Source organism: Benincasa hispida, chromosome 10 (assembly GCF_009727055.1).
Source record: "Benincasa hispida cultivar B227 chromosome 10, ASM972705v1, whole genome shotgun sequence".
Taxonomy (NCBI): domain Eukaryota; kingdom Viridiplantae; phylum Streptophyta; class Magnoliopsida; order Cucurbitales; family Cucurbitaceae; genus Benincasa; species Benincasa hispida.
In genome coordinates this window covers 48,586,533-48,600,624 of record NC_052358.1, presented here as the reverse complement: position 1 = coordinate 48,600,624, position 14,092 = coordinate 48,586,533, and the positions used below count along the sequence as shown (strand labels likewise).

Sequence of the window (14,092 nt, the reverse complement as noted above, 5' to 3'; positions counted from 1 at the left end):
TCTCTGTAATTAGTCGAGCTAAATAATTAGTGTACTATTAGACACGGTCGACTCGATACCGAGTACTCTTGCTGATTAGCTCCAACAAAGTACTTCGACCCGAGATGTGGGTCAGAAGAGGAGCGACCTATGCGAGTTTCCCACACCACCAACACTAATAATAAAGATAAATAATTTTTTTACAAAAATAATAATAATAATAATAATAAATCCACGAGCTGAGGATTGAGAGGCTCAATTCCCTCTCATCCGATTAGATACACGGCTGAATTCAGAAACTGGAAAACTTCACAGAATTATGCTTCCTTCCAATCTTCGTTCTCCTGCTGAAAATTTGTTCTTGCTTCCATCAACATCATACTCGCCCTCTAAACATGGTTCTCTCTTTCTTTCTCTCTATACTGTATGATTTTTTTGTAGTATTGTTATGTTATATTTTAATAACGAATTATATCTGAGCAATGTTCTGTTCTGATCGTTCAAAGTCTTCTTCTCGCCGTAATTGTATGTTGATTTCATGTTAATTACAATTGCATTTTGAAGCTAAGTGGATGAGCTCAAATTCATCAATGCGTATGATCTTCACGCGTCAGGGATTTGGATTTCGCGGAATCAAAGTCCAAGAAAACGAAGAAGGACAACAATGAGTGTTGAAACCAACGTGGTGTCTCCTCAATCAGGGAACCGGCTTTACCTCGGTATGGATTTTGGTACCTCTGGCGCAAGATTTGCGCTCATTGACAAGGAAGGGGATGTTTGTGCGGAGGGAAAGAGGGAGTATCCGCTTTATAAGGTACATGAGTACAGAAGTTACGAATCATGATGATCATTTTGAAGTTTTGTTTATATTTTTAGGGTTTTCATATCAGGTGAATTTTTGTTTTCAATTAGTTGATGGATGAGCTAAACTCAGCCTATATAAAGGTTTTTAATAGAGGTTTGCGTAAATTGGTCTATGTGTGTTCTAGAGTTATTTGGTGGGGAAGGGACATCGATGTGATAACAGTAAAATGTGATCAATTATGAATTAACTATTTGGAATCTTGGCAAGTGAAGATTGCTTCGAAAGAGGAGAAGATTGATGTGAGATGTCCTGTATCCCATTTCGTCTTTGTCTATGGAGTTGGATGACTCACTTGTTGGATTTTTGGTAAAATATTAAAAGAATGGTTGTCTCACATCGAAAAAATTGAAGGAAGTAATGGACTTTAAGAACTATAAAAGAACCCTATTACTTTTGTTTCAAATTGTCCTAATTAGAAACACTTTAAGTTTTGGTGTGCTAACTCTAGTTTGAAAGTGAAATTAAAGAGTGAGTAGCATAAAAGTTTTGAGAGAGTGCTCTTATATTTGGGATCAGGGAGAGAAATATTCTTTATGATTGTAACAATTTTTCACATAGTGGTTTTTCTTCTGGTTTAGAGTTTTTGACATAAATTCTTATGTTTCATAGTTTTGTTGTTTTCTTTTAATTTCTTGATTATTTTTTTACTTATTCCTACCGTAGTAGTGAGAGGCAAACCAGATAGTTTGATCCAACCTTGGTGAATATGGAGAATACTTAAGAAGGAAGCAGTTCCCGATACTGCAAGGAAAATTTTGTTTCCATAATGACTGTACTGGTTGACTTTGTTGGTCTGTAACAACTGTGTTAAAGAAGGAATTCATGTAGTGTAGATTTCATTCATTTGCATCATGAATACAGTTCTTGGGAATGATGTTACTTTACTGTTGTCTAGAAAGAACCATGAAACAATCGATTGGGCAAGATCGTGGAAAACAACACTTTTTTCACTGCTTGAAGATGTTCCAAATCGTTATCGTCATTTGGTGGCATCAATTTCTATAGATGGCACATCTGCAACTACCTTAATCGTGGACAGGTCAACATGCTTTAGAAATTTCTTCCCTTCATTAGACTCTGTTCCTTCCATGTAAAGTCTGTATTTGAAGCAGCCTATACTTGCGCAGCAACACAGGACAGCCATTGTCAAAGCCATTATTGTACAATGAGAGTTGTCCTGATGCCTTACCATTGGTGAAGTCTGTTGCTCCAGTGAACCATACAGTCTGCTCTGCGTCATCTACTTTATGCAAGCTGGTTTCATGGTGGAACAGTACTGACTCGAGTAAAGAATCTGCTACATTGTTACATCAAGCAGATTGGTTATTGTGGTTTCTACATGGAAAGCTTGGGGTTTCAGATTATAATAATGCTTTAAAGGTGCTCTTTATAAGTTTTTTGCACTTAAGTGTATCTTATGTTATCACGATCATTTTAGAATAGCCTATAGCTAATTAAGCTTTTCTTTCTGCATCACAGGTTGGCTACGATCCTGAAATTGACTCTTACCCACCCTGGCTTCTTGTTCAACCATATTCTCAACTTTTACCACACGTCAAAGCTCCTGGAACTTATATTGGATATTTGAAAGAGGACATTAGATCACAATTTGGTAATTGTCCATCTTTTACTCTAAAAAGTACAATCACTTTCTGCTTTCCAAAATGTGAAACTGCGTGAAGTTTGCCACTTATGATAGATGAAAAGTTTGCCTCCAGAAATCAAACAAGTACAAGAAATTTTCGTATATGTAAGGGAGAATAAAAGGAGGATAATTTGTAGTGGAAGAACGCCTTGTCTAGTAAAGATCGATTCTTTATGAAAATTTAACATATAAAATTGTAATGGTTATATTATAACATAACAATTTTAATGGTTAATTTATTGACTTATAAAAGTTTAATGTTTGTTTGTTGTTTCAAAGGCCAACTTCTATTATAGGTGTCATGAATCGATAATCAAAGAAAATAGAAACATAAATGGTAGAAAAATTGACACGGAGATTTACGTGGATTCATTAACAGTATGTTAAATACGTCCATAATCAATGAGAGAATAATTTTATTATTAGAAAGAAAATATCAGATTATAGATTACACGAATGTCTCTAAAGTTAGAGTATTTATATATAGTGCACTCTTCCAAATTATAGGGTCAAAAATCATAAATAACATAAATAGGAATACAAGCACTTTGTAAAGTGTAGGCTACATCTCATATCCATAAATAATTACAGGCAAATCTCGAGTTCCTCTAGTGAAAGGTTTTTGGACATTTTGAAAGAGTTGACGTTTAACTAGAACCTTTGTGCAGGATTTCCAAATGATTGCATTGCATGCACAGGAACCACAGATAGTATTGCTGCATTTCTTGCAGCACGTGCAACCCTGCCAGGGCAAGCTGTAAGGATGCTATATGATTTCCTTTTTCTTGGAGTAGACAAATTATTTTCCTAATGTTTCTATCACACACTTGGGTAAAAGGATTCCCTCACCAGTTTCCAAAATTTGAGTAGTATTTGCCGGTTGAATTTTCAAAAAATAAAAATAAAAAACAAAAACCAAATAGTTATTGTAGGATTGAAATGATTGTCAAACAAGGTCTGACTATTTAGTCAACGAGTTTTGATTATGAGTTATGTTAACTATAAAAATGAGCAAAAATGAATTACAATTTGTTTAACTTGCCCAACAGATTTTGATGAGCTCCTGTTCTAAACCTATTTTCTCGTTAAGTAATGCATTTCAAGGTTAATATTCGGTGGAAACTGTTCGTTCAAAGTATCTTTGGACACGAATTCTTAGAAGAAAGGGAAAAAAGAGGGGGAAGAAAACACTCTAACAAGAGTCGCTGTGGCTGGAATATTATTTTTACACACCCTTGTACAATGCTGTTACTGTTTAGGTCACTTCCTTGGGCTCCACGCTTGCCATCAAACTATTGAGTACCAATAGGATTGATGATGCACGGTTTGGAGTGTACAGTCACCGACTTGACAATATGTGGCTCGTTGGAGGTGCTTCAAACACAGGAGGAGCTGTTCTTAGGCAAATCTTTACTGATGAGCAATTAGAAGAATTGAGCAAACAAATCAATCCCATGAAAAGTTCTCCTCTAGATTATTATCCCTTGACTTCAATTGGAGAGAGATTTCCAGAGGCAGACCCACAAATGGCTCCCAGGTTTCATCCTTCTGCTTCACTTAAAGAATTTACAAGTCCTGGCTATGTTACGATTTCATCTTCCTTTGAGAACTCTGCTTTGTGGATTTCTTTGTTTCCATCTGCAGATTACATCCACGGCCAGAAAATGATGTCGAATATTTGCATGGAATTTTGGAATCTATTGCGCGTATTGAGGTAAGGGAAAAAAGCATAATGTCCTTTAGCTCTAATCATTTGATTATGTTAAGCATCCCCCATCGGAAAAAATAAGGGACCAAATAATATTTATGAGATATATGTATCAGAATATATAAAGGCCAAATAAACATTTGATACAAAAACAAAAATTGTGGAACATGTTAAGGATCCCACATTAGAAAAATCAAGAGACCCTATAATATTTATAAGATGTATGAGCTACATGCAATTAGTTTTGAGATGGAATCCTACGTTATCTAATGACTAGAAGCATAAAAAATGCGTATATTTTAAACATTCAGGGAAAGGCTTATGGGTTATTGAAGGATCTAGGAGCAACTGAAGTTGAAGAAGTGTTCACAGCAGGAGGTGGATCCAAAAATGAGAAATGGAGGAAGATACGAGAGAGAGTTCTTGGTTTGCCTGTGAGTCGGGCAAGTCAGACAGAGGCTGCCTATGGAGCTGCTCTGTTGGCTTTAAGAGGTGCCCAATCATCCATTCAATGAGTGCTTTGTACTTGTACTTGTACATTTGTTGAAGCTAAAATGTTGAGGGAATCCTTCTTTTTTTCCTTTTTCTTGCTTCATAACCTGATCAATCTTTCTTTCTTGCTTAATTGTGATCAATTGTCAATTTTTTAGAATATTAAATTACAAATGGAGATGAAATTCAAACCTCTACCTCAAGAGAAATACGGATGTTTTGCCATTTTGATGGATAATTAAACAATCTATATTCTATTATTTCATTTCAGATTCATTGGAATCAACATGAATTATGAAGCAAAGTGTAAAGTTTTTTTAAATTGCTTACTCTCTTTGATAACCATTTCATTTTTTGTTTTTTATTTTTAAAAATTAAGTTTATTTTTTCCTCATTTCTTACAATGACTTGCATTTTTCTTAAGTACAATGGTTGAATGTTTTACTCAATTCCAAAAACAAAAACAACTTTTTAAAAACTACCTTTTCTTTTTCCAATTTTCAAATATTGGCTTAGTTTATTAAACCAGAGTAAAAGATAAATAACAAATGAAGAAATAGGAAGGATAAAGTAATGTCTATAGGTTTAATTTTTTAAAAACAAAAACAAAAAAACTAAATGGTTACCAACATAGCATTAGATAATCCATTTTAAATATTATTCAACTAATTCTAAACACCCCCTCACCCTCCCAAAAAAAAAAACAAACAAACAAAAAAAGTTAAACCAATATATCCCAATAATGTTCAAAATTCGATCACATTTGATAACTATTTTGTTTTCTAACATTAAGCTTGTAAACAATACTCCAACCCATACGTTTCTATGTCTTGTTATCCAATTTCTACTAGCCAAGTTTCAAAAACTAAAAAAGTAGTTTTCAAAAACATGTTTTTGTTTTCAGAATTTGATTAGAAAGTCAAGTGCTTCTTTAACAAAGATGAAAATCATAATTTTGGAAAAAACAGAAAACTAAAAACAAAATCTTAATGAGACACAATTTTTTTTATTAATATTATAATATGAACTCCAATTACAGTTGAGAATTTATGAATTATGACAGAAAAAGCAACCTAAAATACAACACTCTTTTGTGATGCACAAGAGAGAGCTTCACAACAGACATAAAGTTTTGTTCTACTTTCAGTTTTACCTTTCATTCAGGAGCAGAACCTTCAAAAGTTTCTGGCAAAATTGTATGCTTCTTATGCGAACACAACCTTTCAGTTTAGATTCATTCCTTTATCGAACTCGGATGGCAAAGTCATCGAAAAACTATCAAATAATGTTAACACCAGCTCCCATGAACTGTTAACCTATGCAGCTTTTTGCTTTTCTAGTTTATACTGGCTTAGGTCACTGCTGTGAAGTATTCCATCAGGTGAGAGGATGCGTCGAAGAGCGGTAAGAAACCGAGCCTATGCAAACGAAAGTGATTCTAGAAGGTGAGAAGAGCTATCTATCTATACATAAGCAAAGTAGGGGATATCTTATTCTTACCCATTGGAATCCAACCAAGGCATACCAGCAGCCTGTCAAACCATAACCTCTACTGCTAATAACCTGGAAGAAGTACCAAAGTTAAAGCAGAAAGGAAGGAATAGGATGGGAAAAGTTGTGAAACTATCATGTTTGGGAGTGATTTTGAAATTGTTAAAACCACTTTTGTCGTTTTCAAAATCACTTTGAAACAAACCTTTAATCATTCAAAATCAGTTTAGGGTTCGTTTAGTTTAACTTTTCAAGTGTTTAATTTAAAAAAAAACATTTTGGAAAAAAATTGAAATGTTTGGCAACCACTCAAAAAAGATTTTGAAATACTTTCAAAGTTTATTTTAAACAATTTTTATCAAGAGAATTTAAATAAAAATGACTCTTGAAAAACATTTTTTTTCTCTACTCAATCCAAACAAGCCCCCAATATTTAATTTTACATTTTTAAACACATTTTTCATACTATCAATATTGATTTTGAACGATTAAATACATTTTCCAAGTGATTTTGAAAATGACACAAGTGATTCTAATATGTTTAGGTGTGATTCCAAAACCGTTAAATCACTTTTGTCGTTTTTAAAATCATTAAACATGCTTTTAATTTATCAAAAACCAATTTTGATGAACATTTAAAAGTGTGAAATTAAATATTAAATTGATTTTGAGTAATTAAAAGCATGTTTCAAAGTGATTTTCTCTCTCTGACAAAAGTGATTTTAACAATTTTATAATACTTCGAAATATACACTTTGGAGATGAAACATTACCAGCAATACAAGGGCACCAAGAGAAAGGCATGCAGTCATTGACAAACTAATATATTTAAGGTCTCGTCCAGCCTGCGAGAATGAAGAGGTTGAAGTCAATCCCCCATAAGCATAAAATCTAACTTCAATGGAAGTTCTCTTTCATTGATTACAGCACAGAACTAAATTTTGTAGAATAAGACGATGTTAATGAAGTGCGCCAAAACATTGAGCAAACAACGGAGAACATTTTAGTCACAAAACTAGGTATTTTTTGTTTATTTTCTACCCCTGAAGTATATTTGAAGATTTTCTGAGTCGTGATGAATTGTTCTACCCCTTATGTAAAGTTGCATCCATGCAACTAGAAAGTTTACATTTCCTATTGAATTAAGGTCATGTTTACCAATCCATTATCAAAATTGGTATAACCATAACAGGATTCCATTGATGAATCAATCATAATGATCCTCAATCGCAAACTTAGTTAGATTGCTTTTGATCACGTTTACTTAAGCATTTTGCAAACATAATTTGATTGTGATTGAGGCTATTTACTTTGCATTGGCCGGTACCATTGTCTTCTTACCATTATCCTTACCGTTACCGTTGCCGTTGAGGGTCAATCGGTAACGATATCTGTAACGATAACAGTAATTGTGATAGATTCATAATTCTTCTATTGTTACAATATAACAATATCTGTAATGGTAACAATAATATTTTTATTTTTCGGCATACTAGATCCACATGGAGGATACATTGGGACATGCGACTGCTATTTTTCTTCTTTTTTAAAAAATTATAAAAACGATGGTTTTGTCAGGTCATTAAGGTCCAACCCGTTTTTCTTTCAATCTTTAGGGGTGTTTTGCCCATCAACTTCATACGTCAATGTTAAATAACTCAACTTCACAAACTCCAATAGTGTTCATTATTGAAGATTTCACATTTATCAAATAACTCCATCTTCATAACTCTCCACCCTAAACAAACTTCTGACTCCAACATATTAACTTCATGCTTCACAACTCAACTTAGCATCCCAAACACCCACTTAAGGGGTCGGGGGGGTTTTTAGCACTTGCCCACTGGCGTTTTCATCCTCAAAACACACTAGCCACTTGTTCATCCATCCTCAAAAGTTTAAACCCAAATATTCTTTCCTTTCTCTTTTTGTTTCGCCAAAACTCAACAACCAAGGGCACCGGTGATCGAACCACCCGGTAGCTTAATAATAATAATGTGTCGTGTCCTACTATTTTAGAAATCGACATGTTGGCGTGTCAATGTTTGTGCTTTTTAGGTTATTAACTATCGGTAAAGAGTTTTGATATAAAATTAAAGAGGAGTGAATAATTTACCAGATATGGGTATGAATCTGCATGTAGAAAAATCAGTTACGACTTACAAGAGAGGATTCATCTTTTCTATGCAATAAGAAAAACAAGTGAACGTACAACTCAGTAAAAAAAAAAACTTCAGAAAAATCGTTATGGGTTGCGAGCAAACATACCAATAATGTCCCCTCTAAGCTATGAGTCGGAGGTGTTATGACTAGCGCCAAGAAATATGGAATTAACACTTTATGCATCTGCATGTACAATAAACAGAAAACATAATCCTTAACACCATGAGATATTTTTACCATCATAATTATTGAGATAAAATAGGACCACATTGTGATTAAATAACAACCACCATTTTAATTTTTACATTGTTAAAAATAAACTTGAATTGATATACATATCAATTAGACAACGTTCAAAAGACTTTGAATGGCCTCCGAGTGGTCATCAGTTGAAGATGGAATTCTAAATGTAGTTTGAGCCTACAAATAAAACACATTTTCTCATGCAAAATCTCAAGAAATAGAACAATCTGAACTTCGAAAACTTATCTGTGGCAATAATGCCATTGTTTGTCATAAAAATGGGGGGAGGGAAGAACAGAATAGATTGAAATGGCAGGGTATATATATATTAATAACTGACCTCCTGAATAATCTTCTCTTCGGGTGTGAAGAGATTGGGGAACAACCAAGGAACTGATGTTCCAATAGTCCCTAATACCAAGCCAAATATAGCTCCTATGATCAAGAGTGACTTTAGCAACATCCAAGCCTACACAATATAAAGGATTTCCACAATAAATACAATGACTGTCCATTGTAGGCTCTACAGCCATAAACTACCCACCGTTGCTTGACTGAGTGTCAATGCAAGGAAGTTTCTAATAATTATGAGTATCCATAACTATGTATGAGACCTCCAATTATGAAACTGTATGAAAGAAAGAAGGGCAAGAAGGGAACTCGACAAGCAGAAAGTTAGGGGGGGCCAGCGGAAGAATATTGTACATTTGGGGGGATGTTTTGGGAGTGAGAGGTCATTTGGGGAGAGACGGCTCTCTCGAATAGCCAACTGATTATTTTTGTTTTCATGCTAGTTTCCATATTCTAGTATTTACTCTGATCTTGTGATATTTTGGCTTGTTGATCATTGAACTTTTGTAGTTCTTGTTGATATATAATAGTAGAACACAGGGAGACTGATATCCCCTGTTTTGGTGGTGTTTAGGTGTCCTTTTTAGAAATGTTTGTGTATTTCTGTGTGCAGGAAGTTTGGATACCTAACAGGAACTGTTTTAAGCTACATGAAATTGGTGTAACTGCTATAGTACCATGCAACCAAAATTATCAGAAAAATAAATAGGCATATCATTAGAAATTGCAATTCTCACCTTGTCCAAACTACGATTCACTCCATTTATCAATCCAGGCATAAATGACTGAGCAGTTTGAGAAAGAGGTTCACCCCATACGGTACACATACAAAATGTTTGAATCATGACCTGAAATTACATGACAAGACATCAATTTGACATGGCCAATGACTTTTAATGGAAAAGGAAGAGGCATACTTGCATAGGAAGATAACAATGAAAAGAACCAAGTAACATAACCTGATGAGCAGCCATGGTGTGTGTGCCCATAGATGTAGCATAATAAATGAGGAGAGAATAAAAAACCACCTAAAAGAAAAAATAATCTTAGACATTTAAAGAAAAACAGATGAATGTAAAAAAGTTTATAAAATAGAACCTTTGACATCATTGTTAGAAATACAGGAGCAGCAAGTCCAAGTATTGACAAGAATTCACCAGATGAGGGAACCAATAGAGAATATCCATTATATCCTTTCTTATTCAGTGTTTCTATCATCATATAAGCTGCAATAACCTAAAAACCATGCAGGGGACAAATGAGATCGTTTTGAGGTATGAACGAGTACAAATGCAGTGAAGGTAGGCACATTAACATAAATAGAAAGAAGCATACCTGTGATGCCATAGTTGCCCATGCAGCACCAGCAATACCATATCCTAAAAACATGCATAGGACCACATCACCTATACCATTTACAATACTCGCAACTGCCAAAGCTTTCAAAGGTCCCCAAGAATCTTTCATGCCAAGACTAAAGAAAATATTGGAAGTTAATAAATTTGGTGAATTATCAAGCAACTGGTGGAGTTATCGGGAGCTGTGCACAAACGGTGTTTTATACTATTTCACTTTTGGCACCTCATCTGAAAGCTTATGAAAATATTTCGACAATGTTGTGAACAATGTATGGGATTTACCCCGGTTCAATTAAGAAAATAATTGAACACCTCATTGCAATCTGTGCTCAAGTTCACTGACAAAACTTATGAAATAAACCACAATTGTAAGGGCATCAGGTCTAAAACCTACATTGGACAAGATGTCAAACTCATGAATAAAACCAGTAGGCAAACCAATAGCTTTGAAAGGATATCAGTTTTTTACTTCTTTCACTTTCAAATTCAATGCAAGGATGACAAAGCAAGCAAGCCCATGGTTTCATATGCCAACAGCAATCATAAAACAGACAGACCAAAGCCATGACAGGAAAAGTAGATGGAGCATTGGCATGGATCTAGTAATAGGAACCTTGCACTTTGAGCGACCCAGCCAGTAAGAATTGCGGGCCATGCCAAACCTCGAATCTACCAACGAAAAGGATTATGTTCAACTTAAAGTCATAATGATTCTATTGCACTAATGAAAAGGAAACATAAAGATTCGGGGAAAAAAAAATCCAATATCACGTAGACAGGCCCCAATGAAAGTAAAATGATCAATTCCTAAAAAACTGAACAAACTCCTATTGCACCTTTTGAATATAGATACCAAGTTCAAACCTGAATGTACGTGTTTGCTGCAGGTATGATGTCTGCATTCTTTGTCCCCACAAAAGCTGAAAATTTTCAATAACATCCTGGTAACGTTATTCCTCCAACTTTTAGGAGACAAAAAGTTCTACCTGTCTACGTGGTGAAGAACTTAAAAAAATAGTTCATAAAATTGATGAAACTAACGGATTCTTCATTTAACTAAGCAATAACGTAGACGTTGAGTACCAGTTAGCGATGCTGAACCCAATAGTTTGGTAATTAGGAGCATCAAGAAGCCAGACATCAGCCCAACAAACAGCAATACAGATATGTGATGCTGCACTTCGTTTTTATCCTGCAACAACCCTTCTAGTCAAGAAATGCAGCACAATTACTCCATATTTGTATTAAAAAGTTCTTGGGAAATGGTCAGAATAACTCTAAAAAGTTTCTTTCACAATGAGCTCCTTTTTTCGGTAATTCATTATAATAGTTTTTCTTAGTACTTCCCGGCGGAGATTGATCCCGAGATTCGAATAAAAAGTTGACTTCTTTTCATCACACATCCAAACTATCGACTTTTCTGGACTTTCTCAGTAGAATCTTGACAGGGAAGAAGGTTAGGATTAATGTAATCTACCCCAAATCTTACATAGTCTTCTTCAAAACACAACTGACCCAACTCCTAATGCTGTTTCTTGAATTGAGCCCTTTCTCAAAAATGGTGGTGGTGAGTTCATAGTTCTTCTTCTTGATTTTCTGATGTGGGTTACTACATACAATCCTGTCATCTTGTTTCCTTTTCAAAAAAATAACATACAATCCCGTCATCATCTTGACCGAGATTCCATTGAGAGCCTAAAAGTTTTGATAGCTTAGATGTGTGATGAAAAGAAGTTGAAGTTTTATTTGAATCGAATCTCAGGATCAATTTTGACCAAGGACTGAGAAAAACTATTATAATGAAATATGAATTGCAAAAAGGTGCTAATTGTAAAAGATGAATACTTTTTTAGGTTATTTCTAACCATTTCTCAAAGTTCTTCCATAATGGGTCAAACCTGTTTGGCAAGGGCTGTGGCTACCATGTTTGAAGTTGCAATACTAAGAAACATGAACACATAGCTCGTATAATCACATAAAACTGTCGCTGGGCCTGCCAGTCAAAAGTTTCAAACAAATGAAGTTCAAAAAATTAAAACTCACAGTCCCCACCCACCACCAGATATACATTAAAGTTTGAATCTGGAAAATTGACATCTAACATAGTTTTTAGACTTCTAAATAAGTAACCAGCTCAAATCATCGTGGCCGGTTGAATTGTATTCAATAGATTGGAAGTAAGCAGTAAGAACCTATTGTTTTCTCAATCCATTAACGAGAATCAACTCATACCTTCCAATCTATTAACTTCTTGCTCTTCACGAGAATCATAGAGAAGCAAAAGAAAAATGAAATTAACGAAAAAAATACCTAAAGCAGCAAGCTCAACGGCGCTTCCCTGGCCAATAACCGCAGTGTCAATGAGACTCATCAATGGTCCACAAATCCACAATCCAATAGCAGGCCCAGTAAACGTTACAATCTCCTTCATTTGACTCAACAACCCTTGGTTCCCCAATTCTTCTCCTCCAGTCCCCAATAATTGTTCATTTTCTTGTACTTCAATGCCAATTTCGCTCTCAATATCGACGCGAGGAACGGGGAGTCGGCGGCGAAGCGGCGACGAGAAATGAATCGGAAAAGGGGAGGAACAGGAAGGAAAGGAAATGGTGGGGGAGGAGAGAGATTGATGGGTTAAGGGAAAGGAAGAGGGAGAGAATGGTCTGAGAATATTAGGGTAATGGATTCGAGGAATGGGTGAAGAAGAACAATGGAAGATTTTGAAAGGCATTTTTGGCGCCTGAGAATTGGGAGCGAAGTTGAGCTCCGAAATACAGAGGGAGGAAAATTAGGAAACAGTCATGAGGAAGACGATGAAGTTGAATGTTCAAAGACGTGAAGCCACGTGGACGATTCCTGGTCGTTCTTTTATTTCTAGGGTTTTTTTTTTTTAAATGTTTCTCTCTCTCTTCTAGAGATAATTATGAGATCTAAAATATTTATAATGTAGTCCAATAAAAAGAAAAGTAAAATTTATATTTTATTTTTGAAGCCTATTTATGATAGATCATATCGTTATTACGGTTTATCAATGATAGCAATATTGGAGTCTATATCAACGATAAAGTCTATCACTTAGATTTTACTATTTTCACAATTCTTTAAAAATGTTATTAGACTTAATTATTATCCATAAAAGTGCATTACCTACTTTTTGACTTATTTGTCTTTTTCTATAGTCAACATTTTAACTCGTTTTGAGTCTATTTTAATCTTTTTTTTTAAAAAAATGTCAATTTATTATCTTTCTTTTTTTTAACAATATACACAATGCATGGAAAAAAATGTCTATAAATTAATTCATGCTTGATGCATGTCTGTGCGGTCGCACAGGCACTCATGTGCAATTGCATGAAGGCATTGTTTTATTCTTATTCTTCTTTGCTTTAGCCTTATGCAATTGCAAATATCATATCTTCTTTAATGCAACTTTGTTTTAGCTCAATAACGGTCATGAATGCAAGAAGTTCAAACAAATTCCTACATCATATAGAAATAGAGTGATCATGAGTATATAAATGAAGAAAATTATCTATATTGGTATGTGTTTTTTAGGTGGTCCAATAACAAAATCATAAAAGTTTATGTCAAGAAAGAAAGAAAGAAAGAACGAACCCTAGCTGCAAGAACACCCCATTTATAGCCACGGGACTACCAGGTAGTCGTGCTTCTTCCTTGTCGTTGTTGCTCAGTAGTGGCACTTGTGTGTGGGTTAGATCTCCCTTTTTTCTCATTCTATTTGCGCGAGCTTTAATTAGAAGTTCATGTGTTTGTCCGTTCGGTCGTTGCATCGTTCG

General features: G+C 34.8%; 2 protein-coding genes across 7 annotated transcripts; one reads left to right on the top strand and one right to left on the bottom strand.

Annotated features, from left to right (window-relative positions):
• The first annotated feature begins 213 nt into the window (after nucleotides 1–213).
• Nucleotides 214–4,894, top strand: LOC120088877 (D-ribulose kinase). Of its 4 annotated transcripts, none has more exons than XM_039046318.1 (9): nucleotides 214–377; nucleotides 549–793; nucleotides 1,744–1,883; nucleotides 1,972–2,224; nucleotides 2,324–2,456; nucleotides 3,158–3,246; nucleotides 3,749–4,026; nucleotides 4,134–4,203; nucleotides 4,509–4,894. In XM_039046318.1, the coding sequence occupies exons 1-9, from the start codon at nucleotides 299–301 to the stop codon at nucleotides 4,710–4,712; spliced, it is 1,491 nt and encodes a 496-aa protein (XP_038902246.1). In that variant the 5' UTR covers nucleotides 214–298; the 3' UTR covers nucleotides 4,713–4,894. The 4 variants fall into 4 exon arrangements, with proteins under 4 accessions (XP_038902246.1, XP_038902243.1, XP_038902244.1 ...); XM_039046315.1 differs by having other exon boundaries at nucleotides 215–377; nucleotides 594–793; XM_039046316.1 differs by having other exon boundaries at nucleotides 236–377; nucleotides 544–793.
• A 781-nt stretch (nucleotides 4,895–5,675) lies between these two features.
• LOC120089416 (protein DETOXIFICATION 46, chloroplastic-like) lies at nucleotides 5,676–13,109 on the bottom strand. Of its 3 annotated transcripts, none has more exons than XM_039046874.1 (14): nucleotides 12,606–13,107; nucleotides 12,194–12,288; nucleotides 11,379–11,487; nucleotides 11,160–11,215; nucleotides 10,909–10,964; nucleotides 10,273–10,411; nucleotides 10,036–10,173; nucleotides 9,897–9,965; nucleotides 9,675–9,785; nucleotides 8,927–9,055; nucleotides 8,449–8,526; nucleotides 6,954–7,025; nucleotides 6,190–6,252; nucleotides 5,676–6,107 (listed from the first exon to the last, which is right to left on the bottom strand). In XM_039046874.1, the coding sequence occupies exons 1-14, from the start codon at nucleotides 13,024–13,026 to the stop codon at nucleotides 6,006–6,008; spliced, it is 1,638 nt and encodes a 545-aa protein (XP_038902802.1). In that variant the 5' UTR covers nucleotides 13,027–13,107; the 3' UTR covers nucleotides 5,676–6,005. The 3 variants fall into 3 exon arrangements, 1 of the variants encoding a protein (XP_038902802.1); XR_005485168.1 differs by lacking the exon at nucleotides 5,676–6,107 and adding an exon at nucleotides 8,297–8,357 and having other exon boundaries at nucleotides 6,189–6,252; nucleotides 12,606–13,109; XR_005485169.1 differs by lacking the exon at nucleotides 5,676–6,107 and adding an exon at nucleotides 8,297–8,362 and having other exon boundaries at nucleotides 6,235–6,252; nucleotides 12,606–13,108.
• Nucleotides 13,110–14,092: the final 983 nt, after the last annotated feature.

Bases quoted from the DNA above. Each gene is read 5' to 3' on its own strand.
- LOC120089416 (XM_039046874.1), bottom strand. From the start codon at position 13,026: ATGCCTTTCAAAATCTTCCATTGTTCTTCTTCACCCATTCCTCGAATC. The intron at 10,965-11,159 runs GTTTGAACTTGG...TTTCGTTGGTAG, and splicing joins CAGCAAACACGTACATTCAG to ATTCGAGGTTTGGCATGGCC. The intron at 6,108-6,189 runs GTAAGAATAAGA...TCGTTTGCATAG, and splicing joins CCTTGGTTGGATTCCAATGG to GCTCGGTTTCTTACCGCTCT.
- LOC120088877 (XM_039046318.1), top strand. From the start codon at position 299: ATGCTTCCTTCCAATCTTCGTTCTCCTGCTGAAAATTTGTTCTTGCTT. The intron at 2,225-2,323 runs GTGCTCTTTATA...TCTGCATCACAG, and splicing joins ATTATAATAATGCTTTAAAG to GTTGGCTACGATCCTGAAAT. The intron at 2,457-3,157 runs GTAATTGTCCAT...ACCTTTGTGCAG, and splicing joins GGACATTAGATCACAATTTG to GATTTCCAAATGATTGCATT.